The sequence below is a fragment of the Pogoniulus pusillus genome, chromosome 11, assembly GCF_015220805.1.
Source record: "Pogoniulus pusillus isolate bPogPus1 chromosome 11, bPogPus1.pri, whole genome shotgun sequence".
Lineage (NCBI taxonomy): Eukaryota > Metazoa > Chordata > Aves > Piciformes > Lybiidae > Pogoniulus > Pogoniulus pusillus.
Window position 1 is genome coordinate 14,854,312 of NC_087274.1, and position 16,354 is coordinate 14,870,665.

General features: G+C 57.7%; 1 protein-coding gene across 1 annotated transcript; it reads right to left on the minus strand.

Annotated features, from left to right (window-relative positions):
• Positions 1 to 1,044: 1,044 nt before the first annotated feature.
• Positions 1,045 to 16,315, minus strand: LOC135179801 (dynein axonemal heavy chain 9-like). Its single transcript, XM_064151837.1, has 13 exons — positions 15,824 to 16,315; positions 12,192 to 12,388; positions 11,392 to 11,550; positions 10,562 to 10,692; positions 9,773 to 9,984; positions 9,081 to 9,314; positions 8,390 to 8,557; positions 6,245 to 6,361; positions 5,697 to 5,847; positions 4,893 to 5,007; positions 4,405 to 4,473; positions 2,768 to 2,894; positions 1,045 to 1,320 (listed from the first exon to the last, which is right to left on the minus strand). The coding sequence occupies exons 1-13, from the start codon at positions 16,313 to 16,315 to the stop codon at positions 1,045 to 1,047; spliced, it is 2,448 nt and encodes an 815-aa protein (XP_064007907.1).
• Positions 16,316 to 16,354: the final 39 nt, after the last annotated feature.

Consider the following 16,354-nt stretch of genomic DNA (forward strand, 5'->3'; position numbering starts at 1 on the left):
CTTCACCTGCAGGAAAATCCCTTCACTGTGCAAGGGAGAAAGAGGTTTTCAGCATGAGGCCTTCTGCCCTGTGTGTTCCCAGAGAGGACAGCTCAAGCCTGCTGACAGAATTATGGACATCCCCCCTGGGAGCAGCTTGTCTTCACCAAGAGGACACAAACTGCCTCCCCTGGCTCTGATGACCAAGCAAGGTTACTGCTTAAATCCCCCTGAAGCCTTGGTGCACAGGATGGGTTCATCCTGCTGGACAAGCCAATGAGGAGCCTCTCACTCTGACTGGGACAAGGCACAGGCTGATGGAATGACTTAGCTTGGGAGAGACCTTCCAAATCACCCAGTCCAGCCCTTAACTCAGCCCTGCCAGGGCATCACTAACCCAGGACCCTCAGCACCACGTCTCCATGGTTTGAAAGCCCTCCAGGGATGAGCACTCCAACACTGCCCTGGGCAGCCTGGGCCAGGCCTTGACGACCCTTTTAGGGATGAAATTGTTCCTCATGTCCAACCTAAACCTCCCCTGGGGCAACTTGAGTTTGCTTTCTCTTATCCTGTCACTTATTCCTTGGGAGAAGGATCTGACTTCACCTCACTGCAGTCTCCTTTCAGGAGCTGCAGAGAGCCAGAAGCTCTCCCCTCAGCCTTTTGTCTCCAGGCTAAACAACCCTGTCCCGGTCCAGCCCAGTGCCAGATGGTTAGGCCAAGGGCTGCACAGCTGGTGACACAAGCACACAGCCACACAACAGATCCCTAGGGCTGGCACAGGGTGCACATGCTCCAAGCCCACCTTGTCGGCTCTTGCAACCCCCAGTCTGGCCATCTCCTGGGTGGCACTGCCCACAGGGCAGCCTCTTCTCCCCAGAACCTGGGAGGGAGCAGGATCCTCTGACAACCCCAGCAGATCAATGGAGCATGGCAAGGGGCAGGCAGGCTGGGGCTGCCTCTCATCTCCCTAGTGGCTCTGCTGGCAGCTGCAGCTGGGAAGCAGCTGATGGAGGTTGGGCACAGGAGGAAGCTGGTGAGCCCCAAGTGTCCGTGCTCCTTGCCTCAGCTCAGGGCCAGCTCACCCTCTGTCTTCCAGTTCAGGGTTTCTTCTGCTGCTCTCAGCTTCAGGTCGATTTCCTGCAGCTGCCCCTGGATCAGAGGGTACTCGACCTCCAGCACTGTCTGCAGGACCTTGTTGTATCTGTTCACCATCAGCTCCAGGCTGGCCACCATCTGCCGGTAGGAGTCCTTGCAGGAATAGATCTCTGCCGCGGTGGGTGGGATGGCTCCCAGCTGGCTGCCAGACAGGTATCTCACCTCCCTCAGCACTGAAACCAGCTGGGGGGGCAAGGCAGAGAGCTCAGCACGGGACAGGCCTCCCTACTCACCTGGCAGACCCTCTCCAGGCAGCTCAGAGCTCCTCAAGGCTCACTGCTGCCTTGGCCACAAAGCTGCATGCTCTGAAAAGGGCCTGGACACCTCCTAGGCCACCCCATCCCTCTCCCACTGATCTTTGCCTCTGGTTTTCCTCCCAGCCACATCCAAGAGATCTCTGTGAGCTCCCCAGCCAGCAAGCTGTGCAGCCTCTAAAAGCCAGGATGACCTCTGGTCCTCTCAGCTGTGCTCAGAAGAGTCTTTCAGTAGTAACCTGACTGCAGCAGAGCTCAGCAGTTGTTATCTAAGTGAAAGCTAAGATGGCTCCAGGTCTGCTGCTGTGCTGGGTGTGAAAAATAAAAGCAGCCATGGCCTCAAACCCAGGGACTCAAATCCTCCTGTGGCTACCTTCCACCAAAGACCTATGCTGGAGCCTTCTCCTAGCCCAACCAAAACCACCAGTGCATGGCTGAGTTATGATGGGACTCGACTGAGTGGGGATATTGAATCAGGATGAGGGAGGTGGAGGGACAGTTCTCCCCATGCTGGAGACAGAGAAAAGATCTCAAACTTACTGTAAGCCTCCAGGGCCACAAGAAGGGAAATTCAAAGCCACAAATGTTGGAGGAACAAAGCAGAGCTCTCCTGGGCCTTTTGTACCCTTCCAGGAAGCTCAAACTTCAGGTACATAAAACATGAACCCAGCTCTGTAGATCTTAGGATCACAGCATAGTTTGGATTGAAAGGGACCTTCAAGCTCATTGAGCTCCAAGCCCCAGCCATGGGCAGAGACATCTCCCACCAGCACAGCTTCCTCAAGCCCTCATCCAGCCTGGCCTTCAACACCTCCAGGCAGGGCACATCCACAGCCTCCCTGGGCAGCCTGTGCCAGTCTCTCCCCACCCTCACTGCAAAGAATCTCTTCCTCATCTCCACTCTCACTCTCCCCTCTCCCACCTCAAAGCCATTGTCCCTCATCCTGGCACTCCCACCCCTTGTCCAAAGTCCTTCCTCAGCTCTCCTGGAGCCCCTTCGGGTGCTGGGAGGCTGCTCTGAGGTCTTCCTGAGCCTTCTCTTCTGCAGGCTGCACAGCCCTGAGTCTCCCAGCCTGCCCCTGTAGATGCTGCCCAAACGCTGCCTGTGCCAGTACCAAATCTGCTCTGGCACCAGTTACACATCTGACTACTCAGGGACTTTCTGCCACCGCCTGGAACAAGAACTGGCTGTGCTGGAGCTGCACTCGTGGTGCTTTACCAGGAGACAGAGCCCTCAGAGGGGATGGCAAACTGCCCATCACAGCAGGGCTTCCATGGAGCCAGCAAAGATCCAGCAGCAGTGCCAGCAGAGCTGCTGTGCACTGGGGCACAGCTCAGGGCCCTGCCTGCAGGCAGGGAGGCCACAGGGGTCTTACCTGTGGGTCAAAATTCACTGCCAGCAGTTTGGTGTCTGGATCTCGACGGAGGAGAGGCTGAGTGAGGCTGTGCTGGGATTGCTCAGAGACTGCCTGGGACCAGTCCCTGTAGAGCTGTTCCTGATACCTGCCAGAAGTAAAACACATCTGTGGAGCTGAGCTACCAAGGCAGCAGACCAAGGCCCACAGCCACATGAAAGCCAAGGCCACTCCTGAGACCTGGGAACAAGAACATCCACATCATCTCCACACACGAGATGGCCTCAAAAGCAGCCACTCCAAAACCAGCGGCAGCACCAAGCCAGGAGGGCAAAGCTCTCTCAAGCAGCATTGCTAGCAGAGGACTCAGACTTTGAAAGAGCCTTTCAGAAGCATCTCACTCAAAGGAAGAGAGCAGCAGCTCCTGGGCATTTCCAAAGTGTGGGCAGGACAGGTGCCTCAGCCAGAGCAGGCACCAAGCACTGATGCTGCTGGCCTCACTTCTTACAGAGGGACTGCAGGGAGCCCTTCGGCCCCAGGGCAATGCAGCTTTGGAGAGCTCAGAGACACCACCGGGGACGGCAACTCAGAGAGCTGAAGAGGGCTCTGGTATGTCTGGAGCAGGTTGCTCAGGGAGGTTGTGGATCACAGAACCACAGAATCACAGAATGTGATCCACAACCTCCCTTGGGTGGTCAAGGCCAGGCTGGATGAGGCTTTGTGCAACGTGGGCTGGTGGGAGGTGTGCTTGGAACTCAATAATCTTGAAGGTCCCTTCCAACCCAAACCATTCTGTGAATCTCTGGCTCTCACAGGCCATGGTCAGGACAGTCCCAACCAGCCAGGCTACAAAGCTTCTCCTGTATCATGCTGCCACCTGAGCACTTTGGGAAGTGCCACTCAGAAAACACCACCTCTGAAGTCACCCAGGACTAAAATGATGCTGCAGCTCTTCAGAATATCTGCTGCTTGGAGCCCTTCTGAAAGGCTGCACCAGAACTTTAATCAACAGGAAATCCACTGCCCTGCAGCAGCCAGCAGCCAGCTTAGCTCCTGAAGAGTAGGCCCTGAAAGGACATCTCCGAGTTGGCTCTTCCCAAGAGACTCTGGAGCAAGCAGCTCAGATTTTACAGGGGCAATGAATCCCACTCCAAACTGTGACACAGAGACAGGACAGCCCTGCAAATACTCTGTGGATGGGCAGGAGGGGATTGAGGCTTCTCCTCAGCCCTGGCTTTCTGCCACAGCAGCTTCGCCATCCAGCAGAGTGGCTGCAGGGCCACCAAACAGGTCTCATTCCAGCCTCTCTGCCAGGGTCACAGTCCTTGCTCCACTCATTTCAAGGCATCCCAGACAGACCAAGGCATTAAGCACCAGGGGAGGCTTAGCCTGGAGGGAAAATTTCTTTGCTACAAGAGTGGTCAGAGATTGGCACAGGCTGCCTGGGAAGGTGGTGCAGTCCCCATCGCTGAATGGTGTGGCCATGGCACCTGGGGACATGGTTTGCTGGCCATGGTGGGGTTCCAGCTTTCCTCCTCCTCTCTCATCAGAAAATTCCCTCTGGCTTAGCAGGAGATATTGGAAGCCCTGGGCTAGTAAAGGTGCTGGCAGATGGCTTTGAGTAGGACAGGTACAGCCTTGCCTGAGCTATCACCTACCTGTCCAGCAGCTGGATCAGTCCTTCATACTTCTCCAGCACCCTTCTTTCTTCAGCAGGGTCCAGGCAGCTGGTGGCACAACAGACAAGGTCAGCATCCTGCTCAGCTCTCTGGGGCTGCATTCAGCCCTCCCAGGAGCATGCAGCATGCTGCAGGAGGGCTCTGCTTGGGGACCTTGGATTCCACCCCTCCCATCACCCCAATCCATGCTGCTGTATAAAGGCTACTCAAGCTACGACCCAAGCTGCTCAGAGTGCCCTGTCTCAGATATCTGCCTGGCAACCTGCGCATAGCAACCAGGTACTGGGGTGGAGGAAGGGCTCAGTGATGCTGGGGGATAGTGGAGTCCCCAGTACACCAAATGGCCCCAGTTTCACACTGGGCATTTGCACAGAGCCTGGCAAGCTGTCCCCTGGCTGAGGTTCAGCCCAGAGTGCCGAGAGCAGAGAGACACAGTGACAAAGCCACTTAGCTGAAGGGACACGCACGGCCGCGGGAGGCTCCTCAAGTGACCCAGAGGCAGCTGGATCCGTGCCCGCAGCTCCTGAGCCCAGCACACTGCTCCAGCTACTGGTGGCATGTTCTTGTGCACGGGGGCACGGCCTGGGGAGGAATTGAGACAGCACTGGAGTCTGGCAGGAGCTCACACAGCTCCTCCAGTGCCTGAACCCATAGGAAATAACAGACCTGGACAGGGCTGGGCAAAGCCTGCCTGCCAAGCCCCACTCTCATGCTTTGCTTTACAGCATCACAAGGGAGCCCAAACAAATTCACCCTGGGGCCTGCAAGTCCTACAGGATGCTTGAGGCAGCACAAAGTGGGGAAAGAAGCCTCTTGTCCCACTGGCAGTCACACACCAGGGACACTCCGTGGAAAAGGAGCACTTTCCCTAAAGGATTTGTGGCTTTGCTTGGGGCAGCACAGATGAAGAAGGGTCTGAGGACCAGGGCTGGGGAGGAGCAGCTAAGGGACCAGGGGGTGTGTGGTGCCGAGAAGAGGAGGTTGAAGGCAGAGCTCATTGCTCTCTGCAGCTCCCTGACAGGAAGCTGCAGTCGGGTGAGGATTGGTCTTTTTTCTCCAGCATCAGGCAACAGGAGAGGAACTGCCCTTAAATTGTGCCAGAGGAGGGTTAGGTTGGACAGGAGGAAAAATTTCTTATCCACCAGGATCTGTAGAGGCTGAAAACATTCAGGGTTTGGCAAGTTTTGGATTCCTTAGAGAAAGGCAAACTGTTTGCCCCCAAGTGAATGCAGTTTGCTGCCCAACCAGTTCCCTGAGCACAGGCTGCTCACCCAGCTCCTGCTCTGCCTTGATGTGCCTGGAGTAGAGGAGCCGAGCGTGGTCCAGGGCACTGCTGACCATGTGGAGCAGGAGAGAGAATTTGTCAGCAGCATCTGCAGCGATCGCTGGGCGCTGCAAGAGGCTTCCAAACATGTCCAGCAGCTGGGCAGGGAAGAAGCAGAGAAAGAAAAGGAGAACAAATCACAGCCTCGGTTCCTAGGCACATCAAGAAGAGTGTGGCCAGCAGGTCACAGGAGCCTCTTTCCTCTCTACTATTAGTGGGCCACCTTCTGGAATCTTAGTTCCAGTGCTGGGTTCCCCAGTTCAACACAGACAGGGAACTGCTGGAGTGAGTCCAGATGAGGCTCCAGAGATGCTGAGGAGTCTGGAGCAGCTCTGCGAGGGTCAAGGCTGAGAGCCCAGGGGTTGAGAGCCTGGAGCAGAGTCCCTGCCCAGCTTTCCTGCAGGCCCCTTCAGGCACTGGCACAATGCTCACCAGGGTAAACCACAGGAGCCTTTGCTTCCCTCCTACCGAAGAGCAGGGACACAGCAGACAAACCTTGAAGGTGTGCTCCAGGTCCGAAGCATCATTGAAGGCCTGGCTGAAGACAGTGCCCAGGCGCAGGTCGATGTCTTCTACCTTCTGCTGGAAGGCAAAGGCGTCCTGCTCAAACTCCTGTGGCAAGGCAAAGCAGAGAGGGGGGTGCTCAGAGAAGGAACCTGCAGCCTGCTGATCCAGAGGTCACTCCTCTTAGTCACCAGGAAGGTTGGCCAAAGAAGCAGGCAACCTTCAGCTGCTACAGCATGGCAAAGCCTCACAGAGCCCGAGGATGTTTCTGCATTATCCCACAGCCAAGATCCTGGCGCTCCAGGATGGATCTTTTGGTGCTGAGGGCTTTCTAACAAGTACTAACATCAGCCTGGGGGCAGAATGGACTGTCCTGCTGTGGCCTAAAAAACACAGCACCACCCAAGAGACCCCACAGATGTCCCTGACGAGCTCCAGCTGCAGTCCAGTCTCAAGCCAAAACAAGCCTGTGGGTTTGGGCATGAGCTGACTGGCAGTGGGGCAACGAGAGAGGCAGTTTGGAGACACTTGGCACAGGTTGTCCTGAGAGGTTGTAGAGGAGGCTGCAGTACCTGAAAGGAGCCTACAAGAAAGCCAGGGAGGGACTTTTGACAAAGATTGAGAGTGCCAGGCCGAGAGACAATGGCTTTGAGCTGGGTGAGGGGAGACTGAGAGTGGAGATGAGGAGGAGATTCTTGAGTGAGAGTGGGGGGACACTGGCACAGGCTGCCCAGGGAGGTTGTGGATCACAGAATGTGATCAGAGATCATCTCCCTAGAGGTGTTCAAGGCCAGGCTGGATGAGGCCTTGAGCAGCCTGTGCTGGTGGGAGGTGTCCCTGCCCGTGGCAGGGGTTGGAGCAGGATGGTCTTGAAGGTCTCATCCAGCCCAAGCCACTCTATGAATCTATGAAGTCTCCACCCTTGGTCCCTGTTCAGCCTTGCAGACTCTCAACCTGGGTGACCACAGCTTTGCTCTGGCTGGGCCTACTGAAGCAGGGGAGGTGTTCTAGGTGATCTCCAGAGGTCCTTTCCAACCCCAACAGTTGTGTGTTTCTGCCTTTTCCCCTGGCTTCTGGCACTGCTTTCCTGGCTCCAGCTGGAACCAAACCTTTGAAGTTCAAGTGTGAACCTTTGGTTTGTTCCCCTACAGCTCCAAGAGCCCAACTCAAAGCCTGAACTTGACACATTGGGAGGCTTCAGTCCTTCTGCCCTGTCTTGGTCACACCTCTGTGAACCCACTGCCCAGAAGGCTGGGAACAGCACTGCTGACAGTCAGCTAGGGGCAGGAGATGCTCTGCATCCTTCTAGGCAGGAGCCAACATATGTCCAGGGAGCAGCTGAGCCAGACATCAAGGCAGAGCAGAGAGAGGTGGTTGTGGGACCAGCTCCTACACACCAGCAAGCAGCACCTACAAACAGAGCTGGAATGGAAGGGGTGAAGCCCAGGCTTGCCACCAGCAAGATCTGCAGGAACTCCCCAGAGCTCTGCAAGACAGGCCAGTAGCTCCCTCTGCCCTTCAGTGACAGATCAGATCCTAACAGGAGGATTCTGCCCCTCAGCTCTGCTCTGCTGAGTCCTCACCTGCAAGGCTGTGTGCACCTATGGGACTCCCAACACAAGAGAGACATGGACCTGATGGAACAGCTCCAGAGAAGACCACCCAGATGATCAGAAGCTGGAGAGTTGGGGCTGTGCAGCCTGGAGAAGGCTCCAGGGAGACCTTAGAGCTGCATTTCAGTACCTGAAGGGGCTACAGGCAGGCTGGGGAGGGACTGTTCAGAAGGGCCTGTGGGGATAGGACAAGAGGCAATGGTTTGGAACTAGAGCAGAGCAGAGCTAGGTTGGACATCAGGAGGAAGTTGTGCCCAGTGAGGGTGGGGAGAGACTGGCACAGGCTGCCCAGGGAGGTGGTTGAGGCCCACCCCTGGAGACATTCAAGCTCAGCCTTGCTGTGTCCCTGTGCAGCCTGCTCTAGCCAGAGGTGTCTTTGCTGCCTGCAGGGGGTTTGACCCTTTGAAGGTCGTTTCCAACCCGATGCCATACGTGATGAGGGAGCTGGGAAGAGGTCAGCATGGCAGAGGAAGCTGCTGCTGTGCAGCTGCTGTTGGCATCCCCATGAGCTGGTCTCACCTACCATGTTGGCCAGGTCGAGGCAGTTGTAGGTTCGCTCTGCAAACACTTTGTAGGCCTCCTGGAACTCCTCATACATGTCCAGCACCTGCTGGCCCAGGGCCTTCCCTTTAACTCCACTGAACTCCAGCTTCTCCAGCTTCCTCAGGTCTAAGGCAGTGGTCAGGAGACCCTTTGAAGGCAATGGAGACACAGACAGTTAAAGATGCTGAGCCAAGGTGACAGCAGCTGTCAGAACAAGTAGCTGAGCTTGCTGCCATGCCAAGGAACCTCCTTGAGCACACTGCTGGGACTCAAGATGAATGGCACAAATGGAAGGACTGAGACAGATCCTGGGCACCAAGAGCTCCTAGAGCTCCTCAAACCATGTCCCTGCCCTGTGGGACCTGTTGCTGCCTCTATGCCGACTACAAAATTGCTGTGAAGGCTATTGAGAGGAGAAAGGAGACTGAGATGTCATCCAGCACAGCCCCACAGGACACCTACCAACCCCACCAGAAGGACACAGTTATGTATCTCACAAATGCAGCAAGCAGGAGGCAGTAAAAGAAGGCCTTAGCCTGGCTCTGGCAGGAGACCTCCCAGCAAAGAGAGCAGCCCCAGCCCCTGCTGGAAGGTGAAGCTGCAGACAGGGAAGATGCCAGTGAGAGAGTCCAGAGCTACAGAGGTCTCCCCAAGGTTTGCAGGAGTCTCACCTCCACCATCTGCAGCTTCCTCAGGAAGCTGTCCAGCCTGGCAAACACCATGCTGGCATGGAAGTCCCACAGCCTCACTTCCTGGCCTGGTTCATAGTAGGTGTGCAGCTGCTCCCTTCTCTCCTCAAACGCCCCTTTGAACCCATTCAGGATGCTGAGCACCGTCTGCACCTTGCTCAGGCTCTCCTCCATCTCCCCTTTCAGAAGGTCTTCTGGAGCCAGGTACACTTGGGCCTGGAAGAGCAAAATCACACCTGAGAGGTCACTTCTGCCACCACAGGAAATGGTGACTCCTTGCACTGAAGACGTTTGAAGCAACCAGGTTCAGTGACAGGACAAGAGGGACTGAGCACAGACTTGACCACAGAAGGCTCCACCTAAACAGGAGGAGGAACTTCTTTACTGTGAGGGTGGCAGAGCCCTGGAGCAGGTGCCCAGATTGGTGGTGCAGTCTCCATCTCTGAAGACTTTCAAGAGCCACCTGGACACACTCCTGTGTGACCTGGCCTGAGTGATCCTACTCTGGCAGGGGCAGTGGACTCAATTTCCAGAGGTCCCTTCCACCCCCAGTCATTCTCTATGGCATCTCAAGCTAAAGAGCAGCATTCCAGGGAAGGACAGGGGGAGGGAGGAGAGATGGGACCTCTACATAAGAAATTCCCTCAGCACCAGCAGGCACCACAGCTACAGACCTGCTGAATGAGGAGGTTGCAGATCTCCTGGAGCAGCACAACTATCTTCATGGGCGTGCTGTAGTTCTTGCAGCTGACCCAGATTAAACACACCACGTGGAGCAGAGGCAGCAGGAGAGGCTTCACCTTGCTGAATTCCACAGCCTCGATACCCTCCAGGTGTCTCCTGAGAGGTGCCAGGTGCAGGTGAATGTCCTGAGCTTCACTTAGAGCTGCAGCAAGAAATCAGGCACAGGAAGTTCCACCTCAGCTTGAGGAGAAACTCCTTTGGTGTAAGGGTGCTGGGGCCCTGGAGCAGGCTGCCCAGACAGACTGTGGAGTTTCTTTCTCTAGAGACTTTCAAGACCCATTTGGATACATTCCTGTGTGACCTGCCCTGCTCTGGCAGGGGGGTTGGATTTGGTCTCCAGAGGTGCCTTCCAATTCCTACCACTCTGTGACTCCATGATCTGTCCTGCTGCCCTGAACCTCAGCTCCTGCAGACTGACACCAGAGGAGCTGGTGAACTTTAGGGTGAGTCCTGTTGCATCACTACAAAAGCTTTACCACAGCAGACCCACCCAGCCTGAGCTCCAGGACCTTGTCCCAGCCTGGAAACAAAAGTACCAGGCCAAGTACAAGCAGCCCAGCTCCACTGCACAGCCAGAAACAAGGCTGCAGTCCCCACGGTCCCAGCTGACTCCCAGTGGCCAGTGTCAGCACAGCCCTGCTGGGCTTCAAACCAGGAACACCAGGCCATGGGCGAAGGGCACAAGTTAGTGCTGTGGTGAGATTGCCTCAACAGCTCACCTGCCTCAACATCCATGAGCACGGCCTTGAAGACTGGGACATAGCTGCTCTCAACTCTCTCCAGCACCCCCAGCATGTTCCTGACCCTCCTGGTTCTCAGCTGATGGTAAATGCATTCCAGGTCCTCACACCTGTAGAACCAAGACACATCAGAGCCCCATGCTGGGCCAGCAGCAGCTGTGCCCCCCCAGCACACCCCTGCCCTGAGCCTCGTTCCTCCAGCTGTAGAGGGACTGAGTGCCAAGGAAGGTCCTGAAGGAGGCATGAACAGCTCTAGAGGACAGACAGAGCTGTGGTCCAGTGTGACAGCAGCTGTGCCCCTGGCAGGACAGGGATGAAGGAAGCCAACAGGAGTCTGCAGCTGTTGGAGACATCTCTCCAGCAGGAAACACTTTGCCCTGGCTTGGCCTGAGCCAGCATGGCACAAGGCTTTCACAGAGCAGGAGGAAATCTCACTGCCTGGCTCTCTGGCAGCAGCAGGTGAGCAGCAGCCAGCTGAGGGGTAGCCTTCCCAGCTGTCCACCAGCTCCCACTGCTGCAGCTGGAGCCCAGGGAGCAGTGATGGGAAGAGTGTTCCCCAGAGCATCTCCTCCAGGTGCAGCCCTAGGCTGGGCCAAATGCAGGCAGTTCCAAGGGCCCTCCCAGACACTTCTCAGGTGAGCACCACTTCATGTTCAGGAGCAACTCTCCTCAGCTCAACCTCAACATGGGCCTCAGGAAGGTTCTCAGCAAGCAGAAGCAGCAGCTCTGCCTGGCAGCACCACCCTCCCTCCCTCTGTGCAGAACTAGCCCCAGTGAGCAGCATGCCCCAGCCAGGCTGCCTGGGGTACCTGCTTTTCCAGAACTCCAGTTCCACCTTCGGGTTGGGGTTTCTGCCTTGCAACAGAGGCTCTAAAGATTCTTTCTTCAGTGTCTCCTGGATCTGGCAGCTCCAGTCCAAGATGGCTGACTCAGCAGCACGCACAAGAGATTTGTCTACCAGCTCCAAGCTGCAAGGAACAAACCACATGGCTCGGTGTGCATTGCCCAGCTGGGTCTGCTGCAAAGGACCCCAGGGGCAGCTGGGCACCTCCCACCAGCCCAGGGCACTCCAGGCCTCATCCAGCCTGCCCTTGAATGCCTCCAGGCAGGGCACGTCCACAACCTCCCTGGAAGACCTGTCCCAGCCTCTCCCCAACCTCACTCTCAACAATCTCTTCCTCATCTCCCCTCTCCCAGCCTCTCCCCAACTTCACTCTCAACAATCTTCCTCACCTCCCCTCTCCCAGCTCAAAGCCATTGTCCCTTGACCTGGCACTCTCAGGCCTTGTCCAAAGTCCTTCCCCAGCTCTCCTGGCACTCCTTCAGGTATTGGAAGGCTGCTCTGAGATCTCCCTGGAGCTTTCTCTTCTCCAAGCTGAACAGCCTCAACTCCCTCAGCCTGTCCCCATAGATGAGCTTCTCCAGCTTGCAGGAGGCTGAAGGTGCAAAATGATGCCCACATCCCCCACTCCCTCCCCAGCAGTCAGGACAAGCAGCAGAGAAGAAGGAGCAAGAAGAGTTCCCCATGAGTGGCAGGAAAAGTCCCCAGGAGACACAGCACTGGCAAGAGCAAAAGAAAACCCAGTGGAGAGCCAGAGGTGGTCCTCACCATTTCTCACTGCCCAGATCAATGTCCTCAATGCCCTCAGAGCCAGCTGGAAGGGGCAGCAGGGTTTTGCCCTTTACTTGGCCAAGGACCTTGAAAACAGTGCTCCTGAGCTTGTGGACGTGGCGGGTGAGGTCCTGCGACACCACTTTTGGCCAGCCCTGATGGTTGTTCTTGTTGGTCAGGATGGGCACAATCACCTGCAGCAGGAGCCACAGCAGAGAGATGGAGGAAGCAGAGCTGCAGGAGGTGGACAGGCAGCAGGCACCGAGGGCCTCGCTTGGCCAAGCCTGGACACCTATATTCATTGATGGCCCAAGCAGGGCCATGCCTCACATGGAGGAAGGGCAGGGCCTCAGAGAGTATCAGGCTGGAAGGGAGCTCTCCTAGGACGTCTTGGCCAGCCCCCTGCAGGCAGGAGGGACACCTCCAAGTAGAGCAGGCTGCTCACGGCCCCATTAAGCTTAACTTTCAGTATCTCCATGGATGAGCCTCAAGCACCTCCCTGGGCAGCCTGTGCCAGGCTCTCCCCACCCTCACTGGGCACAGCTTCCTTCTGATGTCCAACCTAACTCTGCCCTGCTCCAGTTCCAAACCATTGCCTCGTGTCCTAGCCCCACAGGCCCTTCTGAACAGTCCCTCCCCAGCCTGCCTGCAGGTGCCCTGCAGATCCTGAAACACAGCTCTGGACGGTGATGAAAGGGCCTCACCATATGCTCATTTCCCTGCTCTTGCCCAAATCCAAGCAACTGGGAAGGGTGGGAAGCAGCAAAGTGAGCAGCCCCATCCTCGAGCTCTCCCAGCCTCTCAACCCTGCAGCTAGAGACAGTTCCATGGGCTCGGCCCCTTGCCCTCACAACACCTCCTGGTGCTTGCTCCACATGGCAGCGCTGGTGGGCAGGTGAAGGCAAGCTTGAACCCAGGGGTGTCCCTTATGGCAAGCCTCGGTGTGCTGCAAGAGAGATCTTCTGCTAGCTCCTCAGACCTGCTGTGGGTGAGAGTCACTCAGGGTTTCCACAGCAGCAGGACTGCAGGTCAGGAGCACAGCCACCCCTGGGATACTGCCCAAAGCTGTACCCACCAGGGGTGATTTTTGTCTGTGCTGCTGAGAGCTCCCAGGCTCTGCAGTGACCCCACGGTGGGAGGTCTCAGGGCTGGGCTGGGCTTGCCTGGGCTTGAGCTCTTCTGGGCTTGTCTGAGCTGTGGCAGCAACTCTTAGAGCAGGCTGTGGCAACGGCCTGACAGAGCCAGGTTGTCCTGGTGACAAACAACAGCCTCTGTGTAACTGGGCTGGGGAGGCTGAAGCTGAGAACAGATGGAAAAGGACTAAAGGAGTCCAGCACCACCAGCACAGTGTCCCAGGGTGCTGAAGGTTCTTTGCAACCGTGTCTGGAACAGTAATATCCAGAATGGGTTGGGTTGAAAGGGACCTCAAAGCTCATCCAGTGCCAAGCCCCTGCCATGCTCAGGGACACCAGCACAGGCTGGTCAAGGCCACCTCCAGGCAGGGCACATCCACAGCCTCCGTGGGCAGCCTGTGCCAGTCTCTCCCTGCTCTCACTACCAACAATCCCTTCCTCATCTCCACTCTCAGTCTCCCCTCTCACAGCTAAAAGCCATTGTCCCTTGGCCTGGCACTCCTAGCCCTTGTCCAAAGTCCCTCCCCAGCTCTCCTGGAGCCCTTTCAGGTACTGGAAGGCTGCTCTGAGGTCTGTCTGCAGCCTTCTCTTCTCCAGGCTGCACAGCTCCAACTCTCCCAGCCTGATCCCACAGCAGAGGTTCTGCAGCCTCTGCTCATCTTCATGGCCTCTTCAGGACCCTCTCCAGCAGCCCCTTCTCGTGCTGGGTTCTCCAGAGCTGGAGGCAGCGCTGCAGGTGTGGTGCCATCAGAGCAGAGATGTGCCTGCAGCAGATGGTGAGGGCAGTGCCCACTGGGCCCTACCTGCCTTCAACTCACGAAGCTGCAACACAAACCCCTCTCTGCGGAGCTGCCAACCCCCTAGGGCTCATCAAACACCCGGGAACAAAAGCTCCCTCTGCACACCAGCCATTGCCGCATGACACCAAGGCAACCAGCCTGGCAGCTGCTGTTGGCAACCCGATCCACCGCTCACCTCCTTCAGACACCAACCCCACCACAGGGCTGCTCAAATCAAGCAGCTCCTCTGCTTTCTCACCACAGCCTCACTGTCAGGACCAGCCCAGGTCAAGAGCCCTCAGGAATACATCAAGGGGATGCTGTCAGGCTCGGGATGCTAACACAGGGGAGATCCTTTTGGGAAGACATAAGCCCACCTGAGGCAAGGGGGCCCTGGACTGCAGGAGGCTCCTTCTGAACACCAGGACACTGTGAGGGTGACCAAGCATTGGCAGACATCACTCGGGGAGGTTGTGAAGTTGCCATGTTTAGAGACACTCAAAAGGCATCTGCTGGTGGTCCTGGGCAGGTGGCTCTGGGTGACCCTGCTCCAGCAGGGGAACGGACCAGACAGCCTCAGTGTTCCCTCCAGCATCTACCACTCTGATTCCATGGCATGGCCTGGTCCCACAGAGACACCACCATGAGACACAGGTCAGAATTTAGGAGGTTTCAATGAATCCCAAGGACCATCATGGGCCAGGAAGTGCTGTGAAAGGCAGAGCTGTGGGTATGGGCACAGCAGCAGAGACAGGAGGGAAACCAAGGAGCTCCTTTGCAGGGGTGGACATCTTCCCTGTCACCATGTGCCACAGCCAGTGCCCAACCCCAGGGCTAGGCTTCAGGGGTACCCACTGGAGGTAGGGCTCCCAGTCGAGTGCACAGGGCTACCGCCTCTGGGGACGTCACCTCCAGGCCTACCCAGGGACACCACTTCTGGGACCACTTGCAGCCACCATTTCTAAGGCTGCTGAGAGCCACCCTGGACCTCTGGGGCTGCACAGGGCCACCACCTTTAGGGCTGCCAGGTCCATCACTTAGGGCCAACAGGACTGCCAGGGTCACCACTACCAGGGCTGCCCAGTGCCACCACCGTGTCACAGAATGGTAGGAGTCAGAAGAGATCTGTGGAGAACATGGAGTCCAAACCCCCTGTCAAGGCAGGTTCACCCAGAGGAGGTGAACGTGTCTGGGTGGGCTTTGAATGTCTTCAGAGATCAGAGACTCCACAACCTGTCTGGGCAGCCTGTCCCAGAGCTCCAGCACCCTTACATGTAAGAAAGTTCCTCCTCACGTTCAGATGGAACTTCTGAGGTTCCACCTGGTGCCTGTTACCCCTTGTCCTGCCACTGGGCACCCCTGAACACAGCCTGCTCCCACCCTCCCGACACCTGCTCCCACTCAGGCTGCTCTCCTCCAGGCCAAACCCCCAATTATCTCAGTCCTTCTTCACAAGGGAGCTGTTCCAGTCCCCTCAGCAGCTCTGCACCCCTCTGCTGTACCCTCTCCAGCACTTCCCTGTCCTCGAACTGGGGAGCCCAGAGCTGCACCCAGGGCTCCAGAAGCAGCTTCACCAGGGCAAAGCAGAGGGGAACAAGAACCTCCCTTGCCCTGCAGCCACACTCTTCATGCGCTCCAGGACCCCACTGGCCTTCCTGGCCATGAGGGCACCTTGCTGGCTCCCAGGTCCGTTTCTCCCCAGCAGGTCCCCCCTCACCTCCTCCTGCTGCAGAGGGTTGTCCCTCCCCAAGGGCAGGACCCTGCCCTTGCCGAGGATCCCCTGCCCAGGTCTCACTGGCTGAGCACAGCCCGAGGGGTGCGGGGCACTGCTGCCCGTTCTGCCCGCTGCTGCCGGTTCTGCCCGCGCCTGCCCGCTGCTCACCTCCTCCAGCAGGGCGGCGAAGTGCGGCAGGATGTCGGCGGGCAGGTCCCCGCAGAGCGGCTCCCCGGGGCCGGGCCCCCGCAGGAAGAAGAGGGCCTTGCGGCGGGCGGGCGGCGGCGGCGGCCCCAGCGCCAGGTGCCCGTCGGGGCCGCGCCAGGCCAGCAGCGCCGGCGCCGCCCCGCGCAGGAAGCCCTGCAGCGCCGCCCCGGCCGCGCCGCGCCCCGCCGCCAGCCCCAGCCCCCGCGCCGCCGCCCGCAGCACCCGCTCCGCGCCCGCCTCGGGCCCCGGCTCCGACACCGCCGCCTCCGACACCGCCGCCTCCGCCATGCCGCCGGCGCCGGGCGCTGTTTACGGGGAGGAGCCGCC

What these genes read in the sequence shown, in the direction of transcription:
- LOC135179801 (XM_064151837.1), bottom strand. Translation starts at nt 16,315, where the DNA reads ATGGCGGAGGCGGCGGTGTCGGAGGCGGCGGTGTCGGAGCCGGGGCCC. An exon ending in GCTCATGGATGTTGAGGCAG is followed by an intron (nt 9,985 to 10,561) that starts GTGAGCTGTTGA and finishes TTCTTGCTGCAG; the next exon opens with CTCTAAGTGAAGCTCAGGAC. An exon ending in CTGATCCAGCTGCTGGACAG is followed by an intron (nt 2,895 to 4,404) that starts GTAGGTGATAGC and finishes TACTTCTGGCAG; the next exon opens with GTATCAGGAACAGCTCTACA.